Below are 15,327 nucleotides of genomic sequence, written 5' to 3'. Positions count from 1 at the left end.
AGTGATCCTTTTCTACCCAGGGAATGAAACTCAGGACTGCAACTTGGTCTATCTTTGGACAATTCTACAGTCACACACCCAGTTCCAGTAAAAGAATGCTTATAATTTCGTTCTGACCAATTTTCCTATCCCTTTACCATCTACTGAGAAATCCAGAGGCTGCTGACCCTACTGACTCAGTCACCCCCCACAGCTTGCTGAACATCAGCCTGTACTGAACTGTGCTCCATTCTCACCCAAGTGCAAGAGACTTTCACTATTAAATTTCTAAGTTGTTTTGTGCTGGACAATCATTTAGTTGCTTTTATTGTAGGTTCTTTCACACCGAAATTCATTTTGAAACATTACTTAAATTATTTACAGGGGAATTTGGAAAAACTCAGGTTAAGTCCCTTTCTTTGCCAACTTAATGGCCAACTTGGCATTGCTTCCAATATTTTCTTTTTGTTGTAATTTTCTTTTATTTCTTCTTTTTCTTTTTTTCCCCAAAGTAGTTATATGCAGAAATATTGATTTGTAAGAAAAAAAAATAATATTTCTCACATCAATCTTAGGGATTTTTTTCAATTCTTAAGAACAGTTTTAAACTGGAGTGGAAGTATGGGGGCAAATGTTACTTTTGTTATTTAATCAAATTATGTTTACTCATATCTGAGAATATATGATTGTCTTTTTAACATTTCATCATTTTCCAGAGTTCCTTATCATGTTTATTATTAAAATCTGACATTTAGGGAAGCACAATTATTTTATGACTGATTGATCAATATACACAAGAGAAAACATCCATGAACAAGAGCCACAATATTTACTTTCTTAAAGGTGTCACCATGTGCAAAAATTCAAGCTTCTTTCTAAGTGAGCTGTGTGATGTGTTTTCCTTCCTTTTCCAAACTTTTGCTTGTTGTTTTTAAATAATCTGTCCTCAAAAATTTTAATCAAGCTTAACTTACACTGGAAAAAATGTTTCTTTCAAAGAAAAATAAATTTACTTTCAGAGTAAAAAAAAATTATGCACATATAATTCAGCATGGTGTACATATACTTTTCTTACAATATACATGTGAACTAGATTTTGAAAGTTTCACCATTCCTACGAGAAGAGATATGACTAGTTTATGGCCACATAGCTATAGGGTGAAAGCATCAGAATCTTTTAATTTGCAAGTTATTTTTCATTATGCCACATACTACATGTTTATATATACATTAACACCCATATACATCTATATGTATAATTTATACATAGGATAGAAAAAAGGGATTGCATATAAAAATTATTAATCTGTTTTGTAACAGTTCCTTTTGAACATGTGTGTGTTTTGTATTACCATTGCTATCTGTCCCTGCTCACACATGACAAAGTAAAAGAAAGACATCCTTATTAACAAACAACTATAGTTAAGTAAAATAAATCAGCACAGTGATAATGTTAAAAGATCAATGTCTATTTTAGCCTCCTCTCTCTTTCAGAGATTGAGTAACATACTTCACAGAGAATTTTGGCAGATATAATTGTTCATTATTTTGTCTGTAATTCTTAAGTCTTTCAAAATTATTTTTCTTTACATTGCTAAGATATACATATATACATATATACATGCACACATATACTATATATATATATATATATATCACATAGTTACATTTTAATACATGCTTATGCAAAACAAATCAGTCATTGCTAAAATGATGAGTGACCAAAGCCTGTATCTTGGTAGTGATAGTAATACCTGTACTTTCCAGCTGATAAATTCAAATCATTATAATACAAAAGTAACTCCTTTTGTCTTGTCTCCCCCCCAAAAAATATAGCTTGTATGATTTCTCTTAGATCACACTTTTTATATTGAGCTGCCAAACTTTTTGAGAACTTGGAATCACAGAAAGCTAATTTTCTAACAAATTTTAATGGAAGACTTTGCATTCCTCCTCACACAAAAAAGTTAACTACAAGAAAAATGGAAACAAAGTTTTCCAAATTTTCTATGAAAGGCAAATATGTATCTTAGATAAAAATGTGATCATGAACTTAGAGATAGCAGGGATTTTAGAAGTCAACTAGTCCAATTTTCTCATCTTATAGATAAAGAAACTGAGATTTCTAAAGGACAAAGTCAAGATTTCCATACTAGTCCTGTTAAAGACTGTGCCTAGGTATAGAGGCAGGTCAATTCTCCGAGAACCTACAGAGCTGTGAATCATAACATCTGAAGGAGTTGCAAAGCAGCTTTTACTGACACAGGTGTTGCTTGTGGACTGAGAATGAAATAAGGCAGAGGTAAGAGGAGAGAGATCAGACAATGCAACTACCTCTCAGTGGAGAGGTCAGAGAACAGCAACTGCCTCTCAGTCTCCTTGTATCATCATCATCCTTTCACATGAAGATATCTATTCCTCAGGTCTGAGTCAGACCTCCAGCAGCCACTGGCAGATAGCCCTCATATGACAACATAGTCCTCTGATTACAAAGACATTTTTAATCTATGTATCATATTCATTCACTATTATATCCTGACACTATAACATTTGATTAAATAAACATATATCAAGATTGTCTATAAATATACTTCTTTAATTTATTCAAGTTTATGAAGTATAATGCTTATGAAATAATATTTATGCAAGTAAATTACATCCAGAAGTAAACAAGCAGATTTTTGGAACTTCACGAATTAGTTCACAGGAACAAAATGTCATAGTATATTCATTACCTGCTCTGTAGATGATTGAGCTGAATTTGTAGATTACCATTCATTTTTATCTCCTCATCCAGAGATCGCTGAAGTTTACGAATGTGATTTAGCGAGTCATCAAGCTAAAAGCAAAGAAAAGAGATGTCTGATTTAAAGTGATCCTAAAAACTGAATTTTTTTAGACTTGTTATTTTCTTTAATTTTCTGGTTATATGTGTTCATTAATTTTTAAATACACATTTCTTTATGAAAAGTGTTAGGAGAGAAAAATAAGAACAAAAAGGAAAATCCTTGAGAGAAAAGAAAACAGAAGAAAAAGAAAAAAAAGGGGGGGGGACCATATTTTGTGTTGATTTACATTAATTCTCTAAAGTTCTCTCTCTAGATGCAGATGATGTTTTCTATCCAAAGTTTATTGGGATTGCTTTAGGTCATTGAATCACTGAAAAGAATCAGTGTTTCATATTTGATTATCACACAATTTTGCTGCTATTGTGTACACTGTATTCCTGTATCTACTCGTTTCATTCAGCATCAGTTCATTTAAATCTTTTCAGGCCTTTCTAAAATCAATTTGCTCATCATTTTTTAAAGAACAATAATATTCTATTACTTTCACACACAATTACTTATTCAGCCAACTGATGGATATATCTTCACATTCCTTTTTTTTTTCCAACACATTTTTGCACATGTAGGTCAAAAGCAAATTTTATTTTTAAATTAACTTTGAAATAAAAAAAAAATCCTGGGATCTTTTAAACACCTTGATTTTGCTTATGTAAATTTTTTAAGGTAAAGAATTATGGTCAGTATCTGGGGGAATGAAAAAAAAAGTTATTTTTCCTCTGATTTTAAAATTAATGCAGTGGGACTTCCGGTTAAGATGGCGGAGAGGAGGCTCACAGTTGCATAAGCTCCGCACTTTCTCTCACTATCCACTTCATTACAAGCCTCTGAATCAATGCTTGACTGAAAAAAACCCACAAATAGTTACCAAGAGAAGCCATCCTTGAGATCCGCCAAGAAAGGTCTGTCTTTACTGGAGGGCTGGGGCGGTTTTAGATCGGGCGCAGGCGGAGGGCAGCGGCAGTGAGAGCACGGGAGCAGACTGGAGAGGGGGTGGAGAGTGATCGTAGCCGTTTCTGCGGGGAGAGCTTCGCTACAGGTTTGGATACTTTCCTCCGGCAGCAAGTCAACAGCCCAGCAGAGAAGCTAAAAACACCGGGGCTGAAGAATACAACCCCAAACAGCTGGAGTCTCTCGGGACCTGGCCGCCCCCCCCTTCCCCCCCTCAGTGACTCAGCACGCTCTGGGATCTCAGAGCGCAGGCGCAGCACAGTCCTGCTAGTGCCTCACTGCTGCCCCCTGCAGTCTGTAGAGGAAGCTCGATAACACACCCAGCCCCCCCCCCCCAAAGAAAGACTCCAGTTTTTTCTGTTTTTCTTTGGTAGTTTGTCTCTGATTAATAGACAGAATGAGCAAGAAGCTGAAGAGGACTTTAACCCTTGACAGCTTCTACACAGATAGAGAGCAGACTCTAAATCCTGAGGAGACTAAAAACAGGCAGTCCCCAGGTGATTCCCCAAAGGAGGAGATTGTCTGTTCCTCAGCACAGATGAACCTCATAGAAGTGATTAAAAAGGCTCTCACAAGGGAGCTAGAAGAAAAATGGGGAAAGCAGAGTGAGGCTTGGGAAAAGGAGAGGGAGGCTTGGCAAAAGAGCCTGGAGAAGTCAGTTAAAGAGAGAGTGGATAAAGAAGTAAAATCCTTGAAAAATAGGATTAGTGAACTGGAAACAGAAAACAGCTCTCTAAAAAACAAAATTGGCGAAATGGAAAAAAATTCCACAGAACAAAAGAACTCAATGGGACAATTAGAGAAAGATTTTAAAAAAGTGAGTGAAGAGAATACTTCACTGAAAATCAGAATTGAACAAGTGGAATTGAATGACTCGAGGAGACAAGAAGAATCAGTCAAGCAAATCCAAAAAAATCAAACAATGGAGAAAAATGTGAAATACCTTCTGGGGAAGACAACAGACCTGGAAAACAGATCCAGGAGAGACAATCTGAGAATCATTGGACTCCCAGAAAAACATGATGAAAAAAAGAGCCTGGACACTGTCTTCCAGGAAATTATCAAAGAGAACTGCCCAGAAGTCATAGGAACAGAGGAAAAAATAAACATTGAAAGGATTCATCGATCACCCACTGAAAGGGATCCTAAAATCAAAACACCAAGGAATATAGTGGCCAAATGCCAGAACCCTCAGATGAAAGAAAAAATATTGCAAGCGGCTAGAAAAACCCAATTCAAGTATCAAGGAGCCACAATAAGGATCACCCAGGATCTGGCAGCATCCACATTAAAAGATCGAAGGGCCTGGAATATGATATTCCGAAAGGCTAAGGAACTTGGTATGCAACCAAAAATAACTTACCCAGCGAGAATGAGCATCTTTTTTCCAGGGAAGAAGATGGACATTCAACGAAGTAAGCGAATTTCATCTATTTCTGATGAAAAAACCAGAACTTAACAAAAAGTTTGATCTACAAATATAGAACTCAAGAGAAATCTAAAAAGGTAAAGATTAATCTTGGGAACTATATTTTGACTATATAGATGTATAAAGAATACATGTATACCTTGTTCTAGAAATTGATGTGGAAAGGACATTGTACCAGAAAAAGGGTAAAGTGGGGGTAGTACATCTCATGAAGAGGCATAGGAAACCTATTATATCTGAGAGAAAGAATGGAGGGGGATGAATATAGTGGGTATCTTACTGCCTTCAGAATTGGCTTTAAGTGAAAAATCTTAAAACATATTCAATCTATGGCGAAACTTCTCCCATCTCATTGAAAAGTGAGAAGGGAAAAGTGGAAAGGGAAAGAATAAGCTAAGCGGAAGGGAATACGGGAACTGGGAGGGAAAGGGGTAAGATGGGGGAGGAACTCTAAGGCGGGGGGAGGGACACTAAAAAGGGAGGGCTGTGAGAAGCAAGGGGGGCTCACAAGCTTAATACTTGGAAGGGGGGAAAGGGGAAAGAAGGGAGGAAAGCATAAACCGGGGTTAACAAGATGGCAAGTAATACAGAATTGGTCATTCTAACCATAAACGTGAATGGGGTAAACTCCCCCATAAAGAGGAAGCGGTTAGCAGAATGGATTAAAAGCCAGAATCCTACAATATGTTGTTTACAGGAAACACACCTGAAGCGGGGAGATACATGCAGGTTAAAGGTAAAAGGTTGGAGCAAAATCTACTATGCTTCAGGTGAAGTCAAAAAAGCAGGGGTAGCCATCCTGATCTCAGATCAAGCTAAAGCAAAAATTGACCTAATTAAAAGAGATAAGGAAGGACACTATATCTTGCTAAAGGGTAGCATGGATAATGAAGCACTATCTATATTAAACATATATGCACCAAGTGGGGTAGCATCTAAATTCTTAAAAGAGAAACTAAGAGAGCTGCAAGAAGAAATAGACAGTAAAACTATAATAGTGGGAGATCTTAACCTTGCACTCTCAGAATTAGATAAATCAAACCACAAAATAAATAAGAAAGAAGTCAAAGAGGTAAATAGAATACTAGAAAAGTTAGATATGATAGATCTCTGGAGAAAATGTAATGGAGACAGAAAGGAATACACTTTCTTTTCAGCAGTTCATGGAACCTATACAAAAATTGACCATATATTAGGACATAAAAACCTCAAACTCAAATGTAGTAAGGCAGAAATAGTAAATGCATCCTTTTCAGACCATGATGCAATGAAAATTACATTCAACAAAAAAGCAGGGGGAAGTAGACCAAAAAATAATTGGAAACTAAATAATCTCATACTAAAGAATGATTGGGTGAAACAGCAAATCATAGACATAATTAATAACTTCACCCAAGAAAACGATAATAATGAGACATCATACCAAAATGTATGGGATACAGCCAAAGCGGTAATAAGGGGAAATTTCATATCTCTAGAGGCCTATTTGTATAAAATAGAGAAAGAGAAGGTCAATGAATTGGGTTTGCAATTAAAAATGCTAGAAAAGGAACAAATTAAAAACCCCCAGTCAAACACTAAACTTGAAATTCTAAAAGTAAAAGGTGAGATCAATAAAATTGAAAGTAAAAAAACTATTGAATTGATTAATAAAACTAAGAGTTGGTTCTATGAAAAAACCAACAAAATAGACAAACCCTTAGTAAATCTGATTAAAAAAAGGAAAGAGGAAAATCAAATTGTTAGTCTTAAAAATGAAAAGGGAGAACTCACCACTAACGAAGAGGAAATTAGAGCAATAATTAGGAGTTACTTTGCCCAACTTTATGCCAATAAATTCGACAACTTAAATGAAATAGAAAAATACCTCCAAAAATACAGCTTGCCCAAACTAACAGAGGAAGAAGTAAATATCCTAAACAGTCCCATCTCAGAAAAAGAAATAGAACAAACTATCAATCAACTCCCTAAGAAAAAATCCCCAGGACCAGATGGATTTACATGTGAATTCTACCAAACATTTAAAGAACAATTAACTCCAATGTTATATAAACTATTTGAAAAAATAGGGATTGAAGGAGTCCTACCAAACTCCTTTTATAACACAGATATGATACTGATACCTAAACCAGGTAGGCTGAAAACAGAGAAAGAAAATTATAGACCAATCTCCCTAATGAATATTGATGCTAAAATCTTAAATAAAATATTAGCAAAAAGATTACAGAAAATTGTCACCAGGATAATACACTATGACCAAGTAGGATTTATACCAGGAATGCAGGGCTGGTTCAATATTAGGAAAACTATTAGCATAATTGACTATATCAATAACCAAACAAACAAAAACCACATGATCATCTCAATAGATGCAGAAAAAGCATTTGATAAAATCCAACATCCATTCCTAATAAAAACACTTGAGAGCATAGGAATAAATGGACTTTTCCTTAAAATAGTCAGGAGCATATATTTAAAACCATCAGTAAGCATCATATGCAATGGGGAAAAACTAGAACCTTTCCCAGTAAGATCTGGAGTGAAGCAAGGCTGCCCACTATCACCATTATTATTTAATATCGTATTAGAAACACTAGCCTCGGCAATAAGAGTCGAGAAAGATATAAAAGGAATTAGAGTAGGCAATGAGGAAACCAAACTATCACTCTTTGCAGATGATATGATGGTATACCTAGAGAACCCCAGAGATTCTACCAAAAAGCTATTGGAAATAATTCATAATTTTAGCAAAGTAGCTGGCTACAAAATAAATCCCCATAAATCCTCAGCATTTTTATACATCACCAACAAAACCCAACAGCAAGAGATACAAAGAGAAATTCCATTCAGAATAACTGTTGATACCATAAAATATTTGGGAATCTATCTACCAAAGGAAAGTCAGGAATTATATGAGCAAAATTATAAAAAAGTCTCCACACAAATAAAGTCAGACTTAAATAATTGGAAAAATATTAAGTGCTCTTGGATCGGCCGAGCGAACATAATAAAGATGACAATACTCCCTAAACTAATCTATTTATTTAGTGCTATACCAATCAGACTTCCAAGAAAATATTTTATTGATCTAGAAAAAATAACAACAAAATTCATATGGAACAATAAAAAGTTGAGAATCTCAAGGGAATTAATGAAAAAAAAATCAAATGAAGGTGGCCTAGCTGTACCTGATCTAAAATTATATTATAAAGCAGCAGTCACCAAAACCATTTGGTATTGGCTAAGAAATAGATTAGTGGATCAGTGGAAAAGGCTAGGCTCACAAGACAGAATAGTCAATTATAGCAATCTAGTGTTTGACAAACCCAAAGCCCCTAACGTCTGGGAAAAGAATTCATTATTTGATAAAAACTGCTGGGATAATTGGAAATTAGTATGGCAGAAATTAGTCATGGACCCACACTTAACACCATATACTAAGATAAGATCAAAATGGGTCTATGACCTAGGCATAAAGAACGAGACTATAAATAAATTAGAGGAACATAGAATAGTTTATCTCTCAGACTTGTGGAGGAGAAAGAAATTTGTGACCAAAGATGAACTAGAGACCATTACTGATCACAGAATAGAAAATTTCGATTACATCAAATTAAAAAGCTTTTGTACAAATAAAACTAATGCAAACAAGATTAGAAGGGAAGCAACAAACTGGGAAAACATTTTCACAGTTAAAGGTTCTGATAAAGGCCTCATTTCCAAAATATATAGAGAACTGACTCAAATTTATAAGAAATCAAGCCATTCTCCAATTGATAAATGGTCAAAGGATATGAACAGACAATTTTCAGAGGATGAGATTGAAACTATTACCACTCATATGAAAGAGTGTTCCAAATCATTATTGATCAGAGAAATGCAAATTAAGACAACTCTGAGATACCACTACACACCTGTCAGATTGGCTAAGATGACAGGAAAAAATAATGATGAATGTTGGAGGGGATGCGGGAAAACTGGGACACTAATGCATTGTTGGTGGAGTTGTGAACGAATCCAACCATTCTGGAGAGCAATCTGGAATTATGCCCAAAAAATTATCAAATTGTGCATACCCTTTGATCCAGCAGTGTTTCTATTGGGCTTATATCCCAAAGAAATACTAAAGAAGGGAAAGGGACCTGTATGTGCCAAAATGTTTGTAGCAGCCCTGTTTGTAGTGGCTAGAAACTGGAAAATGAATGGATGCCCATCAATTGGAGAGTGGCTGGGTATATTGTGGTATATGAATGTTATGGAATATTATTGTTCTGTAAGAAATGACCAGCAGGATGAATACAGAGAGGACTGGCGAGACTTACATGAACTGATGCTAAGTGAAATGAGCAGAACCAGGAGATCATTATACACTTCGACAACGATATTGTATGAGGACATATTTTGATGGAAGTGGATTTCTTTGACAAAGAGACCTGAGTTTCAATTGATAAATGACGGACAAAAGCAGCTACACCCAAAGAAAGAACACTGGGAAACGAATGTGAACTATCTGCATTTTTGTTTTTCTTCCCGGATTATTTATACCTTCTGAATCCAATTCTCCCTACGCAACAAGAGAACTGTTCGGTTCTGCAAACATATATTGTATCTAGGATATACTGCAACATATCCAACATATAAAGGACTGCTTGCCATCTAGGGGAGGGGGTGGAGGGAGGGAGGGGGAAAAAAATCGGAACAGAAACGAGTGTCAATATAATGTAATTATTAAATAAAAAATTAAAAAAAAAGTTATACAAGAAAAAAAATAAAATAAAATAAAATAAAATTAATGCAGTGCTGAGCACTTTCTTAATTTCTTTTGTTTCTTCTATTTATTTAAATATTATTTTCTTTAATTCAAATACTTATTTATAAATATTCTATTTATTTATATGCGACTGATTATATTACAGAATCATTCATAGGATAAAATAAGTAATAATATTATAGGACTTTTAAATGTGAGGTCACCTTATCTAATCTTTGTTTATCAAAGAAAACAGACTGAGAGAGGAGAGTGAAATGGTGAATTAGAAGTGTGAAAATCTTAGTTCATATAACTTCTTGGTGATCAAGCTAGGGATTGAATCTGTTACACCAACTAAAATGACTTTGAATATTAGAAAACAAGGCATTATTAGTCAGTATGATAGAGTGAAAGATCTTGAAAATTTCATTCAAAAGTCCTAGGTTCTAATCTTGCTCCTGGAACTTAGTATCTATGTGAAGCTCATCTAATGTAAAATGAGAGATATAGATGAAATGAGTTTTTGATCCATTAGAGTTTTAAATTTATAACACTACAAAATTTAAAATTAATAATACCTAATATTCATATCATGCTTAGATTGGAAATTTATTTATAAATTTTATTTCAAGTCTTCTTAATCTTCTTAATAACCCTGCAAAATAGGTGATATTCTTATTCTCATTTTAGAGATGGGAAGATTGAAATTTGCTTACCCAGAGTCAAACAGCTTGTAAGTGTCTGAAGCAACATTTCAATTGAAGTCTTAATGACATAAGTCCTAATACTCTATTCACTCTGTGACCCAATTTTTTTTTTATTTTTTTTTATTTTATTAATTTTCTTTTGTTTATTTAATGCAAGGCAATTAGGGTTAAGTGATTTGATCAGGTCACACAACAAGTGAGCATTGAGTGTCAGAACTCAGATCTTCCTGATTCTAGGGCTAGTATGCTATACACTGCATCTTTTAGCTACCCTTTGAAACCAAGTTTTTAAAAGATAAAATATTAAGAGTGTGTGTGTTTGTGTGTGTGTGTGTGTGTGTGTATGTATGTGTGAATGAAGACTTAGGGATCAATACATCCTTATATGATCTCATGAAAAGTACGGATGGGTATAATAGAAGGGAAAAAAAAGTTGGGGTAGATGGGGTAGTCAGAAACAAAATACTTTTGGGGAGGGACAGGGTAAAAGTGGAAAGAATAGAATAAACATGGGTGGGGAAAAGGATGAAGGAAAATATCATTAGCAATAATAACCATAAAAAATTAAAACAAGTTTCTCTGATAAAGGCTTCATGTTTAAAACATATAGAGAACAGAGTAATATTTATGAAAAATAAGTGCTTGGGGAGGATTCTGGGAATATGATGAAGTAGAGCAGAAAATTCCAAGCTCTCCAGATTTCCCCAGCAAAAAAACAAAATTGTTCTTCAGAGCAAACAAAGACCAGTGAAAAACAAAAATGACTGAGACAGAATGGGGGTCTTCCTTGCATAACCCAAGAAGACCCAAAGAAAGACATAGGGACTATAACTAGTGTGAAATATCAACTCCTCCAGGCTATTTCCACAGAAACAACAGGTGAGGACATTGAGGCTAGCTGGGTTTGGAAGTAGTCTCACAGCAAACCATAAGAACTTTTGCCTTCCAGACAATTTGCAGAGTTGGGGGTCCTAAGTTCAGGAAGATTGAAGACTTCTGATTAGGAGCATTTGGCCTGCATCTGTGATGCAGACATGTGAACTACTCAGAAAGAAGTAGCACATCCTATGAATGCAGAAGTAGTAGGACAGGGACACTGATAGCTGTGGGAACTTGAAGGATATGGAAGCTTTTGGTTTGAGATTGCAAGTCAAAGGGGAGAGCAGAAGGAATGCTTGGAAACCATTCTACACATCTAAGGATTAGAGATGATTGAGCTAATAATTCAATACTATTAGAGTAATAGTAATAACAAGCAAAGAAGAAAGAATCCAAATATAGAAATGTAATATGGAAATAGAGAAGACAGGGGAGGTCATTGAAGGAATATATATATACCCACAAAAAGTAACATTAAATGGCCTTCTTCTCAGAAAAAAAAAAAAAAAAAACTTATAGCAGAGCTTAAAACAATTTCAAAAATCAAATGAGAAAGACTGAGGAAAAATTTAAAAAATAAAAAATATTAATAAGAAGAATCACCCAATAAAACTAAGAATATTATAGGTGGGGGTGAGGGAGAAGTTAGCAACTAGAAAAGGAGATACAGAGCCTTAAAGAAGAAAATTTTTTTGAAAATTATATTTGTAGGGACAGAGAAGAGCCAAGATGGCTGAGAGGACACACTTTTCTTTCTGACCTTCTTCCATGACGCTAAGACTAATTATCAAATCAAGCCTATGAATTAATTCTAGACTGGCAGAATCCACAAATATTGAGGATGCAACAAATTGCCAACAGAAGATAACTTCAAATATTTCCAGAAAAGGTCTATTTCAATCCGGTTCAGAGGGAGACAGGTCAAGAGCAAGAAACTCAAGCACAGATGGCACTGCAGGCAGCATACAGTCCTGAGGAGGTGTGGGTTCCATGAGCAGGAAAATCTATGGGAGGAATCTATAGCAGTGTTAGCTACTGTGCCCTGGATGCAAGCCAGTAGATGAGCAGAGAAGTTAGAAAACATCCAATGCAAACACAAAAGGTAAATAGTGAACCCCAAAATGCCAAAATTTCATGGGACCTAGCCGCACTCACTCAGCATCTGAAGTCAGTGTGTGCAGCTGCTGTTACTTGTGGAGGAAGCTTAGACAATCTCCCTTACCATAAAAACAGATCTGAATTAAAAAAAATATTAAAAAAGCAAAAAGAGCTCTGACCATAGATACTTTTTTATGGTGAAAGAGAAGAACAGATTTCAAACCCCGAAGAGACTAACAGCAGATTGTCTCCAGGTCAAGTTCCAAGGGGTGATATAAATCAGTCCCTTGTGTGATGACACAAGGCTCTCCTAGAACCAAATTTTAAAACATCTTAAAAGAAAGCTGGGAAAAATGGGGAAAGGAAATGAAAACTTTACAAAGAGGGTTTGGAAAAGAAAAAACAGAAATTATTTGAAGAAAATTCATTACAAATTAGTGAAATGGTAAAAGGATATAACGCCTTAAAAAGAGATTTGACAAAAAGAAAAAAGAAAACAAATCCTTGAAAAACAGAATTTATGAAATGAGAAAAGAAAACAACCCCCTGAAAAAAGAACTCCTTAACAAAAAACAGAATTTGTAAAATGGGGGAAAAAATCCATAGAACAAAATAACTCATTTAAAAATTAAATTGTACAAATAACAAACAAACAAACAAACAAACAAAAAACCTAAAAAAAAAAAAGCAAGTGAAGAAAATAATTCACTAAAAATCAGCACTGAATAAATGGGAATGAATGGTTCAATGAGGTATCAATAATCTGTCAAGCAAAACCAAAAAAGGAAAAAAAAAAAAAGATGTAAAATAACTTCTTGAGAAAACAACTGACTTGGAAAATAGATCTAGGAGAGACAATCTAAGGACTATTGGACTTCCTGAAAACCATGATGAAAAACAGAGCCTAGACATTATTTTTCATGAAATCATCAAAGATATCTGCCCTGATGTCATAGAATCAGAAGGTAAAGTAGCTATTGAAAAAATTCACCAAACACCTCCTGAAAGAGACCCCCAAACTAAAACTCCAAGAAAAATTGTGAAAAAAAATTCAGAACTATTGGAACAAGGAAAAAATATTGCATGCAGCCAGAAAAAAAAATTCAAATACCAAAGAGCCTCAGTAAGAATCACTCAGGATCTAGCTTCATTAAAGGATCGAAGGGCCTGGAATCTGATATTCAAAAGACAAAGACAATTGGAATGCAACCAATAATAAACCACCCCACTAAACTAAGGATTTTCTTTCAGGGAAGAAGAGGGACATTCAATGAAACAGATAAATTCCATTTGTTTATGATGAAAAGACTAGAGCTGAACAAGAAATTTAACTTCCAAATATAGAACTCAAGAATAGCACAAAAGGTAATAAGAAAAGAACTCTTAAGAAATGTATCTCTGTTGTGGGTATTCATAAATAATGTATATATAATTTGGTTTTATTGTTATAGTATAAAAAAGAAACTATATGTAGACAGGGGATTATACCAGAAAAGGGGGTAAATTGTTGTTAAATGAGAAAATTTTATTTCATGATAAAGCAAAGAAAACTTATTTTAATTGAGGGAAAGAAGGGAGGAGGCTGAACATTGTGATTCTTAGTCTCATTAGAATTGGCTCAAAGAAAGATTAGACATATTTGGCTTCTCAGAAAAAAAATATTCTCTCACTTTATAGGAAAATGAGGGGAAAGGGGAAAAGGGAAGTATAGTCTAATAAAATGGAAAGCAGAGATATTAGGGGAAAGGCGTAAGAATGGGGGAGGGGGCTCTAAAGGGAAAGGCCTGCTTGAGGCAAGTGGTGCTCATAAATAAAATATTGGGGAGGGGAGAAAGGAGAAAAGGAAAGAGAAAAGTATAATTTAGGATAAATAAGATGGCAATAAATACAGAATTAGTAGTTTTAATCATAAATGTGAATGGGGTAAACTCTCCTATAAAGCAGAAGCAGATAGCAGACTGGATTAAAAGCCAGATCCCTACAATATGCTGTTTACTAGAAACACACTTAAAGAAGTTTGACACATACAGAGTAAAGGTAAAAAGGCTGTAGAAGAATTTATTATGTTTCAGGTGAAGTTAAAAAAAAAAAAGAGAGGTAGCCATTCTGATCTCAGATAAAGAAAAAACAAAAACTGATCTAATTAAAAGAGATAATCAAGGAAACTATATCTTACAAAAGGCTATGATAGATAATGAAGTAATATCAATATTAATCATATATGCACCAACTGATATAGCATTTAAATTCCTAAAGGAGAATTTAAGAGAGCTGCAAGAAGAAATAGACAGCAAAACTAAACTAGTAGGGGATCTCAATCTTGCTTTCTCAGAACTAGATATATCAAACAACAAAATAAATAAGAAAGAAGTTAAGGAGGTAAACAAAATGTTAGACAAGTTAGATATGAAAGATCTTTGAAAAGAATTAAATGGAGACAGAAAGGAGTACAAGTTCTTCTCAATAATTCATGAAACCTATGCAAAAAATAACCATATATATTAGGACATAAAGACCTCAAAATAAAATGGAGAAAGACAGATCACAATGCAATAAAAATTACATTCAATAGAAGGCCAGGGGAAAATAAACCAAAAAGTAATTGGAAACTAAATTGTTGGAATCCTTACTAACTGCTAAGTAATTAGAGTTGATCTAATCTTACAAGAAGTTGTTTTGGCCAGAACC

At 34.5% G+C, this 15,327-nt stretch overlaps 1 protein-coding gene across 1 annotated transcript in view; it reads right to left on the bottom strand.

Moving 5' to 3' along the window:
- LOC127547096 (coiled-coil domain-containing protein 102A-like) overlaps positions 1-15,327 on the bottom strand; it is a 284,787-nt gene that overhangs the window by 181,032 nt on the left and 88,428 nt on the right. Inside the window, exon 3 of the mRNA XM_051973934.1 lies at positions 2,715-2,818. Coding sequence (XP_051829894.1) covers positions 2,715-2,818 — 104 coding nt within the window. The remainder of the gene's footprint in view (positions 1-2,714; positions 2,819-15,327) is intronic.

This window comes from Antechinus flavipes, chromosome 1 (genome assembly GCF_016432865.1).
Source record: "Antechinus flavipes isolate AdamAnt ecotype Samford, QLD, Australia chromosome 1, AdamAnt_v2, whole genome shotgun sequence".
Taxonomy (NCBI): domain Eukaryota; kingdom Metazoa; phylum Chordata; class Mammalia; order Dasyuromorphia; family Dasyuridae; genus Antechinus; species Antechinus flavipes.
This window is presented reverse-complemented; position numbering and strand designations above follow the sequence as displayed.